Source organism: Somniosus microcephalus, chromosome 2, assembly GCF_052327205.1.
Source record: "Somniosus microcephalus isolate GS21.2 chromosome 2, FLI_Smic_1.0, whole genome shotgun sequence".
NCBI lineage: Eukaryota > Metazoa > Chordata > Chondrichthyes > Squaliformes > Somniosidae > Somniosus > Somniosus microcephalus.
The window spans coordinates 227,797,733-227,814,695 of record NC_140988.1 but is presented as its reverse complement, the minus strand read 5'-3'; the positions used below and the strand labels follow the sequence as shown (position 1 = coordinate 227,814,695).

At 41.1% G+C, this 16,963-nt stretch overlaps 1 protein-coding gene across 2 annotated transcripts in view; it reads right to left on the bottom strand.

Annotated features, from left to right (window-relative positions):
* Window positions 1-16,963, bottom strand: part of LOC147123248 (ubiquitin-protein ligase E3A-like) — a 51,531-nt gene that overhangs the window by 19,899 nt on the left and 14,669 nt on the right. For both annotated transcript variants that reach the window (XM_085969788.1, XM_085969778.1), the window contains exons 4-6: window positions 15,910-16,054; window positions 11,337-11,542; window positions 4,078-4,242 (exon numbers count right to left, since the gene is read on the bottom strand). In XM_085969788.1, the coding sequence (XP_085825914.1) occupies window positions 4,078-4,242; window positions 11,337-11,542; window positions 15,910-16,054 (516 nt within the window). The remainder of the gene's footprint in view (window positions 1-4,077; window positions 4,243-11,336; window positions 11,543-15,909; window positions 16,055-16,963) is intronic.

The following is a 16,963-nucleotide window of genomic DNA, read 5'->3' as shown; positions in this document are numbered from 1 at the left end:
AAGGTTTGGAGAGCTAAAACAAAAGAGGAAATCTAGGCTGTATCTCTCCACCTGCACTATTTTTTTTTTTTTTTTTTAAACTCAGTAATGTGGCACCACAATGATACAGCAGGTTAGTGCTGTAAAAACACACAGAACTACAAGTAGTTAAGATACAAAATAACTTAGAGATTTCCAATATACTGTCAGGAAACTACTAAGCCAAAGAGTTTCTTCAGTACACAAAAGACAGGAAGAATCAACCTATGTATCTTGAAAAATTACATTATGGATAGCTCGAGTTGTACACACATAGGTCTAAAAACAGATAGTTTGTAAAACTTCTCAGCTAAGTAATATAAATGATATAACTGAAGGGTGAGGGAAGGTTAATAAATTAACAGGTTTAATAAATTAGACAAAAAAAAAATCTAAAAAAACTTTTTAAACTGCGCCTTTTTCTTTTGGCACGAGAGACATCATCAAGCATATGGGAAGCAAACAACTCTCAACAACTTTCAACTGTCTATAAAGCCCAAATCTGTCCAACAGTACAGTGTTTCGCCAGTACATAGTAAGGCTCTAACACATATCTATGCCTGTCCTAAATAGGATTTACTTTGTGAAAATAACGATAGAAAAAGTTTGAATTTGGAATGCCTATATCAGAACATATCAGGACGGAAGATTACAAAGGGTTTCAGAGAAGGCAGATGACTTAAATAATTTTGTAAAGGAAATATTTGAAGAATGATCTCCAAACTAAGGAACTGGTAAGACTGAAAGGTAGAAAGTTAAGAGTTTAATCTGACAGTAGAATTGAAAAGGATATCACAACTATATTTAGTGTGAAGGAGTAAACTGGCAATATAATACAGGGAATCACTTAGCGCAAGGTTAGTTAAGTGAGAAGACAGCTGAAGAAAGATGATGAGTTGCTGCAGGTGTCCCCAGGGGTGAAGATGCACATTCAAGGGAAATCAAACAGCCAGTGTCACAAAGATAATCTACCAGAAGGTCAAGGTAATATGTTTGCCCTCATAGCAAAGGGGATTAGCCTGTGTATTCAAATCTGTTATGTATTAGCGATATGATGAACTCTTTGCTAAGGCATACGAGAATCTCAAAACATTAAACGTAACTTTGTTGCACTGTAATTAAGAGAATTCAGCTACTTCTGAGATACTGTGATACACTCAAGTTACATTTGTGCCTGTAATGGTTTAAACTTGGTCAGTTTTAATAACATCTACTCAAGTAACTTCCGTAATTCTCAAGGCTTAACTATGTGACTGTATTAATTTTATTAACTTAGATGTTGTGAATAAAAGACTTGCATTTATATAGCACCTTTCACGACCACCGGACGTCTCAAAGTGCTTTATAGCCAATGAAGTACTTTTGGAGTGTAGTCACTGTTGTAATGTGGGAAATGCGGCAGCCAATTTGCGCACAGCAAGCTCCCACAAACAGCAATGTGATAATGACCAGATAATCTGTGTTATGTTGAGGGATAAATATTGGTCAGGACACCGGGGATAACGCCCCTGCTCTTCTTCAAAATAGTGCCATGGGATCTCTTACATCCACCTGAGAGCGCAGATGGGGCCTCGGTTTAACATCTCATCTGAAAGACGGCACCTCAGACAGTACAGCACTCCCTCAGCACTGCACTGGAGTGTCGGCCTACATTTATGTGCTCAAGAATAAAATAGTAATATACATCTCTGACTTTGTCTTTGATGACTCGGGCAAGTTAACTTTGGGTTGTATTATAATTCCACGATCAATGGATTGATGCACAGCTATTAAGATACTTTAAACTTGGTATGCAAGATGGTTCAGAGGTGAGCTAAATTAGGCATCTTATAAATCTTTAGCATGTGTGGTAGAAATCCAGCCCAGTTGCTATGTTTTTTCTCTCTTAAGACATATACAAAGATTGATCTGACAGCTACAACGTACATTGAAAATTGGGATGATATATTCCTTACATGCTTGATGTGATGTAGCATCTCCGACTTCTAAGCCCCAATTATACTGTCCCAATATTTATCCCACAACCAACATAACAAAAACAGATATACAATAGCAAAATACTGCGGATGCTGGAAATCTGAAACAGAAAACGCTGGAAAAACTCAGGTCAGGCAGCATCCGTGGAGAGAGAAACAGAGTTAACGTTTCAGGTCGAAGACCTTTCGTCAGAACTGGAAAAAAGCAGGAAATGGAACAGATTTTAAAGCAAGTTTAGGGGCTGGGAAATGGGGGAGGGGATGAAAGAACAAAAGGGATGTTCTGTGATAGGATGGAAGGCAGGAGAAGTAAAGAGGCATTAAGAGATATTCAAGGCAAGAGGAGATGGTAATGGGACAAGTTAAGAAACAAAGGATGGCTCTAGATGAAGTGTGAATTGCGCTGGCAGAATGAAAGACAGCTACCATGTGGGAGAGAAGGAAAAAAGGCCAAACATAAGTGTGGATAAAAAATATATATGATAGGGGCTGAGGTTATGATCTGAAATCCTACAATTTTAATGCTCGTTAACCCCAAGCTTGGTGTGATATAATTATAACTTCTTGATTTACTTAGTCTTTTCTTGCCAACCTTACAGGTCCTGCACCATGGCTTCATACGTGAAAAGTCATAAAATCTTGTGTTTTTATGCTTAGTTGCAGTTTCAAATAAAACCATCAACTTTGAAGTAGAGTTTTCAAAAATAAGAGCAACATAGCCAAATTACATTTAAAGGTACTGCAATATTAATTAGAAGGGGACAAAAACAAAATTTTCTGCTATTTTACTCCTCACAGTCTGTTCCATACCAATAAATAATTGCAGTCTACAAACAGATAATGGCCCAGATTTTTGCACAGAGAATAATGATGAGGCTAACAGCACTCAACATTATTGTGGAGTAAATCGGACAGAATCTTCCGGAGTACGCACGTGCAGTTAAACGCGGAGATTCGGAAGTTGCGGTCCGAGTTACCCTGGTCCTCCACAGGCTGTGCTATAACAGTACCTCACCGACAGACTCTGCACTGAAATCAATGCAAGGACGTTAAGTTGCTGAAGTACTTACTCACTAGTTATCCACTAAACACACCAGAAAAAGTTAGGGCTGGTGCATTTTTTTCCTTTATCTGTCTGTCTCTTATCTGTTTATCCCATTTTTCTTTCCCAATTTTGCTTTCTGTACATGACTTAAATCTAATTTATACTGCCTGGTTTAGACGCTGCGTGTCTCAGTGAGGATTCTTCAATCTGGTTGGTTGAAGAGCCACGCTGTTGCTTTCCCTGCTCACAGACCCCCTGTAGGGGCACTGCCACACTGGATCAGTTGACCGATGACAGCAAATCTACGCTCAAAAGCCCGCAAAAACTCTGGGCAGCTGTCAGTGTAGTCAACGGCGAGCGCTGTTCCTTTGCCACTGACTGCAAAATCCAGGCCAATAAATTAATACACATCAATCCTCTTAATATTTTTAATTCAATGAAATCCTTTGCAAAAAGTCACAATATGTTAGGGCTCTGAATTTACAACCATGTACATTAAAATTTAATTCTGCATACTCGATAACTGATCTGTATTCAGAATCCAACAATTTTACTCCAGAAGTATAATTACTTGCAGCTATTTCACCGCGATGGGAGGAATCACATAACATATTGAATGATTGACGTGTTATCTCCTGTCCTAACTACACTGAGTAAAAGGTAGAAATCAAATTATTAAAAGAAAAAGTGGGTTTCACTACAGAAATCAGCAAATTATTTCTTGCTGCGCTGTGCCCCCCTGCACTATTCACTCTTTCCAAGTCAACCTACTTCCAGAGCTCTACCAATACCTCGTGATCAGGCTGCGAGATAACGTGCAAGAACATCCTGGGATAAATTACTCAGCGTCTGTCTCGCCACTTACTCACAGCAGATAATTTTTTTTCTCTTTAAATTACAAGAAACCACAGGAATTGAACCTCTTCCCATCATTCCAAGACATACTGCTAGAACATATTACATCAGCTTAATTCTGTCCATTTTAAAATGATTATAGGCCTACTCACTAAATATAGGCAAGGCCAATGTAATGCTAACCTTTTTATTTTGGTTTGTTACTGGAATCTCATCACTGTTTTCTTTCAGATTATGGATAATTGGCACCCCAAACAGGTCGCTATATGATACTTGAAAGGTGATCATCATGTCTTCTTCTATATTCCCTTCATATTCCAGAACTTCTTTCAAACTTCGATATAGTATCTGCAAAGAATTGGTTTCAAATAGTCAATATGTACAGCATTTCAAAGATTGACCCTTAAATGCAGACACGAAGGGTGTTGCCTAACTCTATCCAGAGTCCCATAAATGGTAACAATTGGTGATGTTAAATTGTTTCATTACACCACTTCTGAAATTTAATTCAGTTCTCTACTGAATAGGTGTCTATTTTTTTCTAATTATCACACACGAGAGATCATATGTATGTCTTATCTACATTTTAAAAGGTTAATTACATCTAGGTTAACTTATAAAGCTTCTTTCAATTTGTAAATACAGATATTCCATAATAAAACTTTCTGTGCAAGTTCTCTCTCCACCTCCTTCTGAAGTTGCAGACCTTTTGTCAGAGCAGTCTGAACAGTTGACATTGGCTGCCTATTAGGCCATGGGAGGGGGGGTGGGCGCAGCATCATTATATCAAGCCTGATCCTGTCTTCACCTATAATTCCAGTAGGGATTACAGGATTGTGATCAGGAGCCCTGGCCTGTTTTCCCCATCCTACCTGAAGCGAACTGCAGTGCCTCAATCCGCCTAACTCAGTATAGACCAAGCCACTGCAAGAAATGAGTGGTATTGTTCAGCAGTTCAAACTCCGCACAATACATTTCACAACAAAACTGTACTGAAAACTTCCATGGTCGACAGGCCCTTTGAATAATAAAGCCATTTTTTGGTAGTTTATGAACACAGAAATTGACTGGAGATGGTCATAATTTTTTCTCCTTTTTTTCCAGTTATACAGGGCCCTAGTGCTATAATCCAAATACTGCATAAACAGAATGCTGTACATATGATTAGTGCTGGGTTTGAAATTACAACTACAGAACCAGCAGCTGACAAGGGACTAACTTGTGGATACCATAATTCGGTGAGATTTAAGGTGGTCATGGAAAAAGACAAAGACGGCCCGAAAATAAGGGTTCTAAATTGGGGGAAGGCCGATTTTAATATGATAAGGCAGGATCTGGCAAAAGTGGACTGGGAGCAGATACTTATAGGAAAATCCACATCAAAGCAGTGGGAGACTTTCAGAAGGGAAATAGAGAGAGTACAACGCCAACATGTTCCCATAAAGGTCAAGGGTGGGACCAACAAGCAAAGGGAACCTTGGATGACAAGGGATATACAAAAATGCATTAGGAAAAAAAGGGAGGCTTTTGGCAGTTACAAAAGACTAAAGACGGAGGAAGCCCTAGAGGAGTATAAAAAGTGCAGGGGCATACTTAAAAAAGAAATTAGGAGAGCGAGGAGGGGCCATGAAATAACACTGGCAAGCAAAATAAAGGAAAATCCTAAGATGTTTTATAAGTATATTAAGGGCAAGAGGCTTACCAGGGAAAGGGTAGGGCCCATTAGGGACCAAAGTGGCAATCTGTGTGTAGAGCCAGATAATGTAGGCGGGGTTTTAAATGAATTTTTTGCATCTGTGTTCACTATGAAGAAAAACGATGTAGACATAGAAATCGGGCAAGGGGACTGTGATATACTTGAACATATTAGCATCGAGAGGGAAGAGGTACTCGAGGTTTTAGCAGGCCAAAAAGTGGATAAATCCCCAGGCCCGGACGAGATGTATCCCAGGCTGTTGTGTGAGGCAAAGGAGGAGATTGCAGGGGCTCTGACACAAATTTTCAGAACCTCTCTGGCCACAGGGGATGTACCAGAGGACTGGAGAACAGCTAACATAGTACCATTATTCAAGAAGGGTAGCAGGGATAAACCAGGAAATTACAGGCCAGTGAGCCTAACATCTGTGGTAGGGAAATTATTGGAAAAGATTCTGAGGGACAAAATTAGTCTCCACTTGGAGAGGCAAGGATTAATCGGGGATAGTCAGCATGGCTTTGTCAAGGGTAAATCATGTCTGACCAATCTGATTGAATTTTTCAAGGGGGTGACTAGGTGTGTGGATGAAGGAAATGCTGTGGATGTGGTATACATGGACTTCAGTAAGGCTTTTGACAAAGTCCCGCATAGGAGACTGGTCAAGAAGGTAAGAGCCCATGCGATCCAGGGTGCCTTGGCACGTTGGATCCTAAACTGGCTGAGTGGCAGGAGGCAGAGGGTGATGGTCGAAGGTTGCTTTTGTGACTGGAAGCCTGTGTCCAGTGGGGTACCTCAGGGATCGGTGCTGGGTCCCTTGTTGTTTGTGATCTACATAAATGATTTGGGTGAGAATGTAAAAGGAATGATCAGTAAGTTCGCAGATGACACGAAAATTGGTGGGGTGGTAAATTGCGAGGAGGAAAGCCTCAGGCTACAGGACGATATAAACGGGTTGGTCAGATGGGCGGAAAAGTGGCAAATGGAATTTAACCCTGAAAAGTGCGAGGTGATGCATTTTGGACAGACAAATAAGGCAAGGGAATACACAATGAGTGGTAGGACCCTAGGAAGTACAGAGGGTCAGAGGGACCTTGGTGTACATGTACATAGATCCCTGAAGGCAGCGGGACAGGTAGATAAGGTGGTTAAAAAGGCATATGGGATACTTGCCTTCATTAGCCGAGGCATAGAGTATAAGAGCAGGGAGGTTATGATGGAGCTGTACAAAATGCTGGTAAGGCCACAGCTGGAGTACTGTGTTCAGTTCTGGTCGCCTCACTATAGGAAGGATGTGATTGCATTGGAGAGGGTGCAGAGGAGATTTACCAGGATGTTACCTGGGCTGGAGCACCTCAGCTATGAAGAAAGACTGAACAGGCTGGGGTTGTTTTCCTTGGAGCAAAGAAGGCTGAGGGGGGACCTGATTGAGGTGTACAAAATGATGAGGGGCATAGATAGGGTAGATAAAGAGGAACTTTTCCCCTTAGTAGAGGGGTCAATAACAAGGGGGCATAGATTCAAGGTAAGGGGCAGGAGGTTTAGAGGGGATTTGAGGAGGAACTTTTTCACCCAGAGGGTGGTTGGAGTCTGGAACTCACTGCCTGAAAGGGTGGTAGAGGCAGGAACCCTCAACATTCAAGAAGCATTTGGATGAGCACTTGAAATGCCATTGCATACAAGGCTATGGACCAAATGCTGGAAAATGGGATTAGATTGGACAGGGCTTGATGGACGGCACAGACACGATGGGCCTCTTTCTGTGCTGTATAATTCTATGACTCTAGTACCAAGTTTCTTACGTATATTTATATTTAAATATGCTAGTTTATAAAGCATTATAAACAGCATCTAGTGTCCAGTCAGCATATTGGAGTCAGAATCATTAACCATCAAAACTCCCAGTCAGATATTTTTAAAAATGCACTGGCTTGTGTTTAGATTGAAGGAATCAGTCTACATCCTCATCTTGGAGAACAGCCTGCCAACCCTCAACATTCTGGTTGATCATCTATTATGTGGCTCCCTGCTATGACATTTATTGCCCATCCCTAGTTGCCCTCGAGAACATGGTGGAGAGCTTTCAATACAATCGAGTGGCTTGCTAGACCACTTCAAAGGGCAGTTAAGAGTTAACCACATTGATGTGGGCTTGGAGTCAAGTATAGGGCAGATGGGGTAAAGATGGCAAGTTTCCTTCCCTAAAAAGGACATTGGTGAACTAGTAGAATTTTATGACAATCTGACAACTTCATGGTCACTTTTACGGATATCAGTTTTTCATCTCCAGATTTTTAAAACCGAATTCAAATTCCTTTGATCTTATAAAAGATAAATGCCTTATTCCAAAACACACTTAAATTTAGCTGCTGTCCCCTCAATTTTAATCACCGTATCTGTAAATCCTCCTGAAAGAATAACTGATCTGTTTCTTGCCCTTCTCCACTTGATCCTCCCTCCCAAAGGTTCCATGCCGGATGATTCCCCTCCTCCAGCAAAAGAGAACTAGGTGAACTGTCGCAAGGTGGAGTAATTCAGTCCAATAATGAAGAGGGAGTAGTTGCAGCATAGATTGGAGGGAGAGAAATTAAGTGGGTAGGAAAGAGAAATATCATGGAGCAGGCAGGAGATTTTATCCTGTTAAAATGGCAAACCAAAGAAGTGGACAAAGGATCTAGTAATTACAATGTGCAGCTGGTCTCCTTCAAAAACTGTGAACCAGCAGTAATTTCAATTTTAAAAAAACTGGTAAATCCACATGAATAAGACACTGATTTAAAATGTAGCAGGGACGTACTTGACAGCAAGCATGACAGAAACTGCAGTTTCTGAGTCCGACAACTCCAGAGCAGCTCTCAGCAGAGTCCAAAGTCACAGCCCCACTGGTTGCAACTTCACTGGATTCAGAGCACCAAACATGGGCTGGGACTTAGGGCTGAGATTGGATGGAGTGAGACCCTTGAAGGAATTGTAAATGAGGACAAGGATACTGAATTCAATGTGATGGGGAATAGGGAGCCATTGGAGGCCAGTGAGGACAAGCGGGAGTTGGTATAGGGCAGGATGTGAGTGGCCAAGTTTTAAACAAGTTAGAGTTTGAATAGGGTGGCGATTGGGAGGCCAGCAAGGTGAAGTCATGTGTAGAGGCAACAAAAGAGTCTTTAACAGTTTTAGCAGTGGTGTGGTGAGGCAAGGGCGACTGTAAGTGAGGTTTCTGAGGTGGAATTAAGCTATCTTAGTGATGGACAGGATGTGGGTTTGAAGCTCAGCTCACTGTTAAATAGGACATTAAGGATGTACATCATTTTTCCAGCCTCAAGCAGGGGCAAGGGTAGAAAGATTTTGGTAGTTGCTGAGTAAGATGACTTTGGTTTTTAAAATGTTCAATGGATAATTTTAAAATTAAGAACGCTGACAAGCAGTTTTCTCCTCTATAAAACAAGGAGTACTTTGAATAAAAAGGGTCTCTCCTAAACTGGTTTTCCTTTTAATCCAGACAGAGGTGTCAGAGGACTGGAGAACAGCTAACATCGTACCATTATTCAAGAAGGGTAGTAAGGATAAACCAGGGAATTACAGGCCAGTGAGCCTAACATCAGTGGTAGGGAAATTATTGGAAAAAATTCTGAGGGACAGAATTAGTCTCCACTTGGAGAGGCAAGGATTAATCAGGGATAGTCAGCATGGCTTTGTCAGGGGGAGATCATGTCTAACCAATTTGATTGAATTTTTCAAGGGGGTGACTAAGTGTGTGGATGAGGGTAGTGCAGTTGATGTAGTCTACATGGACTTCAGTAAGGCTTTTGACAAAGTCTCGCATGGGAGACTGGTCAAGAAGGTAAGAGCCCAAGGGATCCAGGGCAATTTGGCACGTTGGATCCAAAATTGGCTTAGTGGCAGGAGGCAGAGGGTGATGGTCGAAGGTTGTTTTTGTGACTGGAAGCCTGTGTCCATGGTGTACCGCAGGGATCGGTGCTGGGGCCGTTGCTGTTTGTAGTGTACATTAATGATTTAGATATGAATGTAGGAGGTATGATCAGTAAGTTCGCAGATGACACGAAAATTGGTGGAGTGGTAAATAGCGAGGAGAGAAGCCTCAGGCTACAGGACGATATAGATGGGTTGGTTAGATGGGCAGAACAGTGGCAAATGGAATTTAACCCTGAAAAGTGTGAGGTGATGCATTTTGGGAGGACTAACAAGGCAAGGGAATACACAATGAATGGTAGGACCCTAGGAAGGACAGAGGAACCTTGGTGTGCATGTACATAGATCCCTGAAGGCAGCAGGACAGGTAGATAAGGTGGTTAAAAAGGCATACGAGATACTTATATTCTATGCCTTGGCTAATGAAGGCAAGAGCAGGGAGGTTATGATGGAGCTGTACAAAACGCTAGTTAGGCCACAGCTGGAATACTATGTGCAGTTCTGGTCGCCACACTATAGGAAGGATGTGATTGCATTGGAGCGGGTGCAGAGGAGATTCACCAGGATGTTACCTGGGCTGGAGCGCTTCAGCTATGAAGAGAGACTGGACAGGCTGGGGTTGTTTTCCTTAGAGCAGAGAAGGCTGAGGGGGGACCTGATTGAGGTGTACAAAATTATGAGGGGCATAGATAGGGTCGATAGAAAGGAACTTTTCCCTTTAGTAGAGGGGTCAATAACCAGGGGGCATAGTTTCAAGGTAAGGGGTAGGAGGTTTAGAGTGGATTTGAGGAAAAACTTTTTCACCCAGAGGGTGGTTGGAATCTGGAGCTCACTGCCTGAAAGGGTGGTTGAGGCAGGAACCCTCAACATTCAAGAAGCATTTAGATGAGCACTTGAAACATCATAGCATACAAGGCTACGGACCAAGTGCTGGAAAATGGGATTAGAATAGACAGGGCTTGATGGCCGGCGTGGACACGATGGGCCAAAGGGCCTATTTCTGTGCTGTATAACTTTATGACTCTATGAAGGTGTGCAAACTGACGATTGATAATCCACATATTACACAACTGTACACGACAGATACAATAGGATCCCTACACATACAACGAATCTGTTTGTTTGGCATTATCAGAGGTGACTGACAGCTCTGTTGAAAACAGTAATCTGAATAAACTTCAGTTCATTCAGCATAACATAAAACTGTGCAAATTACTGAACATACAATAAAGACATATTTAACAATGCTTGAGATGATTTGAAAAATGTGTTAAGATGGTGAAAATAGCCTTTTCTCTTTCCTAAAGGTTTGAATGGAAGAGTGATAACAGCCTAGAGGCGCTGGTAGAGGACAAAGCTCAATGGCAAGGTCCTATGGTGAACATGCCCAGTCTGGTTATGATAAATGACTTCCAAACCCATCCGAGCCCCCACCCCAATATGTAATTTGAGTGCACGTACAAGAATATTTCATCTACTGTCTTTGCACCAAATGTTCACCCTCCACATTTGTTGCTTCAGAAATGTTCCCATTTCTTTCAGACTGCTCCATGGAGCTCATATTTACTGTATAAAGTGGTTGTTCCTTACAATCAACAACTTGGAGAACTCACTGCATTTAATTAACTTCAGGTGCTATACACATAATCTACCCAATCTGCTGAATGGGCATTGTTTATTGAAATCCATTAGCTGCCACAGTACTACTTGATTCACTGATAATCTGTAGTTAATTTCATCATTTTGTAATAGCTATATTTTGTTTATTTAAATAGATCTGATAAAAATTTACCTCAAGACAGTAGTTACAGTATTAACTTACTGGATGTGAGTCAGCAAGATCTTCTGAAGTTCCTTTCTTGCCCATCAACTTCCTGTAAACCACCATAGGGAAGTGGACATCAAGGATGCAGTGATTGTAGATTGCCAGACCCAGCACTATTCCAATTAGTGTGAATTGTCCATCATTCTCAAAAGAGGTAGGATTGAACCAAAATTGTTTTGTGTGACTATCGTAAGCAAACATTCCTACAAGAAGAACATAAGAACATAAGAAATAGGAGCAGGAGTAGGCCAATCGGCCCCTCGAGCCTGCTCCGCCATTCAATAAGATCATGGCTGATCTGATCCTAACTGCCAATCCACTATCACAGAACCATCTCCTGCATCTAACAGAATTAGACACACGAAATAGGAGCAGGATCAGGCTACACGGCCCCTGGGCCCGCTCCGCTACCCACAGGGCCATGACCGATCCGAACCTAGACTCATGTCCAAATTCCTGCCCGCTCCCCGTAACCCTCAATTCCCTTTACTTCTAGGAAACTGTCTATTTCTGTTTTAAATTTATGTAATGATGTAGCTTCTACAGCTTTTTGGGGCAGCATATTCCATGGACCTACCACCCTCTGAGTGAAGTAGTTCCTCCTCATCTCAGTTTTGAAAGAGCAGCCCCTTATTCTAAGACTATGCCCTCTAGTTCTAGTTTCACCCATCATCAGGAACATCCTCCCCGCATCCACCCGATCCAACCCCTTCACAATCTTATATGTTTCAATAAGATCGCCTCTCATTCTTCTGAACTCCAATGAGTAGAGTCCCAATCTACTCAACCTCTCCTCATATGTCCATCCCCGGGATTAACCGAGTGAACCTTCTTTGTACTGACTCGAGAGCAAGTATGTCCTTTCTTAAGTATGGACACCAAAACTGTATGCAGTATTCCAGGTGCGGTCTCACCAATACCTTGTACAACTGAAGCAATACCTCCCTACTTTTATATTCTATCCCCCTAGCAATGAAAGCCAACATTCCATTGGCCTTCTTAATCACTTGCTGCACCTGCATACTAACCTTTTGAGTTTCGTGCACCAGGACCCCCAGATCCCTTTGTACTTCAGTACTTTCCAGTTTCTTGCCATTAAGATAATAACTTGCTCTACGATTTTTCCTGCCAAAGTGCATAACCTCACACTTTCCAGTATTGTATTCCATCTGCCAAATCTCTGCCCACTTACTTAGCCTGTCTATGTCCCCTTGAAGGTTTTTTATGTCCTCCTCACTCACTACTTTCCCTCCCATCTTAGTATCATCTGCAAACTTTGATGTTACACTCGGTCCCCTCCTCCAAATCGTTAATATAGATTGTAAAGAGTTGGGGACCCAGCACTGACCCCTGCGGAACACCACTAGTTACTGATTGCCAGTCTGAGAATGAACCATTTATCCCAACTCTCTGCCTTCTGTTAGATAGCCAATCCTCTATCCATGCCAGAATATTACCCCCAATCCCGTGATTTTTTATCTTAAGCAATAATCTTTTGTGTGGCACCTTGTCAAATGCCTTTTGGAAGTCTAAATACACTACGTCCACTGGTTCCCCTTTATCCACCCTATATGTTACTTCCTCAAAGAACTCCAGCAAATTTGTCAAACATGACTTCCCCTTCATAAAACCATGCTGACTTTGTCCTATTAAATTATGATTATCCAAATGTCCTGTTACTGTCTCCTTAATAATGGACTCCAAAATTTTACCTACCACAGATGTTAGGCTAACCGGTCTATAGTTTCCAGCCTTCTGTCTACTGCCCTTTTTAAATAAGGGTGTTACATTAGCAGTTTTCCAGTCTGCCGGGACAATTGCCGAGTCCAGGGAGTTTTGGAAAATTACCAATGCATCCACAATCCCTACCACCACTTCCCTCAAGACACTAGGATGTAAGCCATCAGGTCCAGGTGATTTATCCACCTTGAGTCCCATTATTTTACCGAGTACCACTTCCTTAGTGATTTTGATCGTGTTTAGCTCCTCCCCCCCCTTTAGCCCCCTGTTTGTCCAGTGTTGGGATATTCTTAGTGTCTTCTACTGTAAAGACTGATAAAATATTCAGTGTTTTTGCCATCTCCATATTTCCCACCATTAATTTCCCGGTCTCATCCTCTAAGGGACCAACATTTACTTTAGCCACCCTTTTTCTTTTTATGTAACTATAAAAACTCTTACTATCTGTTTTTATATTTTTTGCTAATTTACTTTCACAATCTATCTTCCCTTTCTTAATCAATCTTTTTGTTATTTTTTGCTGTCTTTTAAAGTTTTCCCAATCCTCTATCCTCCCACTAGATTTGGCTACCTTATATGCCCTTGTTTTTAGTCGAATACTATCCTTAATTTCTTTACTTAGCCACGGATGGCTGTCTTTTCTTTTACAACCTTTTCTTCTCAGTGGAATATATATTTTTTGGAAGTTGTAAAATAACTCCTTAAATGTACACCACTGATCATGTATCGTCTTACCCTTTAATCTATTTTCCCAATCCACTCTACTCAATTCCGCTCTCATACCTTCATAGTCTCCTTTATTCAAGCTTAGCACGCTTGTTTGAGATCCAACCTTCTCACCCTCTAATTGAATATGGAATTCAACCATGTTATGGTCACTCATTCCAAGGGGATCCTTTACTAGGACATTTTAAATTAATCCTGTCTCGTTACACAGGACCAGATCTAAGGTTGCCTGCCCCCTGGTCGGTTCAGTTACATACTGCTCAAGAAACCCATCCCTAATACACTCAATGGACTCATCCTCAAGGCAGCCCTGCCCAATTTGATTTGTCCAATTAATATGATAGTTAAAATCCCCCATAATTATAGATGTTCCCTTATTACAAGCCTCAACTATTTCCTGATTGATACTCCGTCCAACAGAGTTGCCACAGTTCGGAGGCCTATAGACTACGCCCACTAGTGTTTTTTTCCCCTTATTATTCCTTACCTCCACCCAAACTGTTTCATTGTCCTGACCTTTTGACCCAATATCATTTCTCTGTATTACAGTGATTCCTTCCTTTATTAACATAGCCACCCCACCTCCCCTTCCTTCCTGCCTGTCCTTCCTGATCGTTAAATAACCTGGTATGTTTAATTCCCAGGCATTGTCACCCTGCAGCCATGTTTCTGTAATGGCCACAAGATCATACCCATATGTAGTTATTTGTGCCATTAACTCATCTATTTTGTTACGAATGCTACGTGCATTCAGATAGAGAACTTTCAAATATGTTTTGTGACACTTAGTTCCTGCTTTTGCCCTTATTACTTTACCTTTTACTCCATACCTTCTGCCCCTTCCTGACATGCTCTGGTTTTTAATTTCCCCACTGCTACCTAAGTCTATGACCTTCTCTGTTGTCATTTGTATTATTTGCTCTCTAGGAACCTCCCCCCCACTAGTTAGTTTAAAGCCCTCTCTACAACTTCAAGTATTTTCCTGCGGAGAACAGGGAAATTTAAGTTCACTAACCACTTATCTGAACTCTTGGGCAACAGAATCTTTAACTCAAACACCTTCCTTTACTCACCCTTTACAGTTTGATAATATTTAATGTTCAATTAATTTATGTCCAGTGATCCTCTTCTCAATCATGACTCAAACTCTTTTCCTCCTTCACTAGAACATCCCCCCACCCCCAACCCATCTAAATTTACCTGGAAGCACCATCAGAACGGTATGATTAATAGCCATAGGCAAGCACAATCTCAAGCAAATGGTAAATGTTTGAACAGGGCTTTTCAGCACACAATCGCAAATATCATCTTTTCACCTTTTGGACCCATCTGAATCCAGCCTGGAAACAGATAATTGATCTGCCAGGCTCTTAAGTGAAGTGAAAATAGTTTGGGAGTGTCAAATCAATAATTCATAGGTATAAGCATAAGAGGGCCGAAAACCAGCACTAATCAATCATCACATTCAGAAAAGCCACCAGGGCAGCTGTATGAGAAATGGAAGTGAAGTGCCACACTGATGCTGTAAGCAAGACTGGAAAATTGGAGTTCAGGCATTTTTAGGGGAAATGTATAGTGCTTCATTACTTAGCCTATGTTATCCTTGATGACACTATGCAAAAGAGGCAGAGATGGGGAATTCCATTTTCTGGCACCAGCATCCTCACCTTGATAATCAGTACACAGGATACATGACCCCTTGTAGAAAACATTTTAGTTGATAATATTTCAAAACAATGTCTGAGAGTTAACCATTTTTCCCCATCTTAAGTTTATTATTTACACTGTAGATCAATGATGATGGCAAGTTTGGTAAAGCTCAAACAACGAAACCGCCAACTCTTTCTACAGGACCACCACTTGAGTTTCAAATGGCATTTCCTTACTTCACATGTTTAACCAAGCAGCCAACACCATATCTGCTCTTTTGGGTTATGTTTACTAAGAATGAAGCAAATATCACAGACTAGGGAAACTTCTCAGTCTTTGTTACCACTAAAAAGGGCAGGAAATTTCTTTAAACATTTCAACTGACTGAGGGGGCAGGGAGAATCTGCAGTCACAGATTAACTATTTCAATGATGTACTGAGGTTGAAGAAATACCTATATCTGGATTAAAAATCTCCTCGACAACCAGCTGAAAGAACTCCTTGGAAACTCCGCCTTCATCCACTCCTTGTTCCCCCTCGAACTCCACATAAAGCTGCTTTTTCAAATCTGAAGGATTTTCCGTGGCAATCATTTCCAACTGAAAAACACAAACAAAGGTATTCTAAACAAGAAACTTGGTCAATGCACTCAAAGGCAACATGTCAAAAGACCATGCTCAAGGTACTGCAAGAATCTTAGGGACAAAAGTCCCAACTATGCCCTAGCATTCTGTTCCAGTCTGCAGTTACCATTTAAAAAAAGGATGGAAGTCACTTCCTTTACAGTGGGTACAACACCAGCGGCTTGCGATAAGCACAACGTTATGGTAACATTCAGGCTTAAAATGAAGCTCATATGGTTACTATATGGGAAACAGCAAATGTCATATAGTTCACAGCTAATAATGGATGGTCCATTGTTCAATAAACTAAAGATCAGTGTGAAGACTATAGACAATCCTTTGAAACTGTTATCCTCAATTGCCTTGTACAATACAGATACATTCTTTTAGCATTTAATCTTTTATTTTTGGTTCTTTGGATCACTGGCCATGCGTAAACAGTCAGCAAATCATAAGAAGAGGTAGAAGTCATGATGGGCCATATATACATTTAAGGTTCTGAAATCCTTTGCGTTAACTGATGGATCCATGGTGGAGAAAGCAAAATGGAAGAAACTATGAATACTTATGAAACTGAAAAGGCAACATTTTTACTTTTATGCCCGTCACTGCCCACCATGGAAGCAAACAACAGCAAATAAAGGACCGAAAAATTCAAAGCTTCCAATTGAAAAGTTTCTGTATAAGTTAGAATCTAGTTTGTGTATAAATTAGAATCCTATTTAAAAGATAATTCAGTTCAATACAGAGAATTACATCACACATGCCTAAAGATATCAAAGTTGTAACATGCAGTGACCTCCCCAATCCAATCCCTTTTCCAATATTAACACATTGACCGGGGGTTCTGTCTGTGCAAGCACCAGCCTGCAATTTTTCCCCACT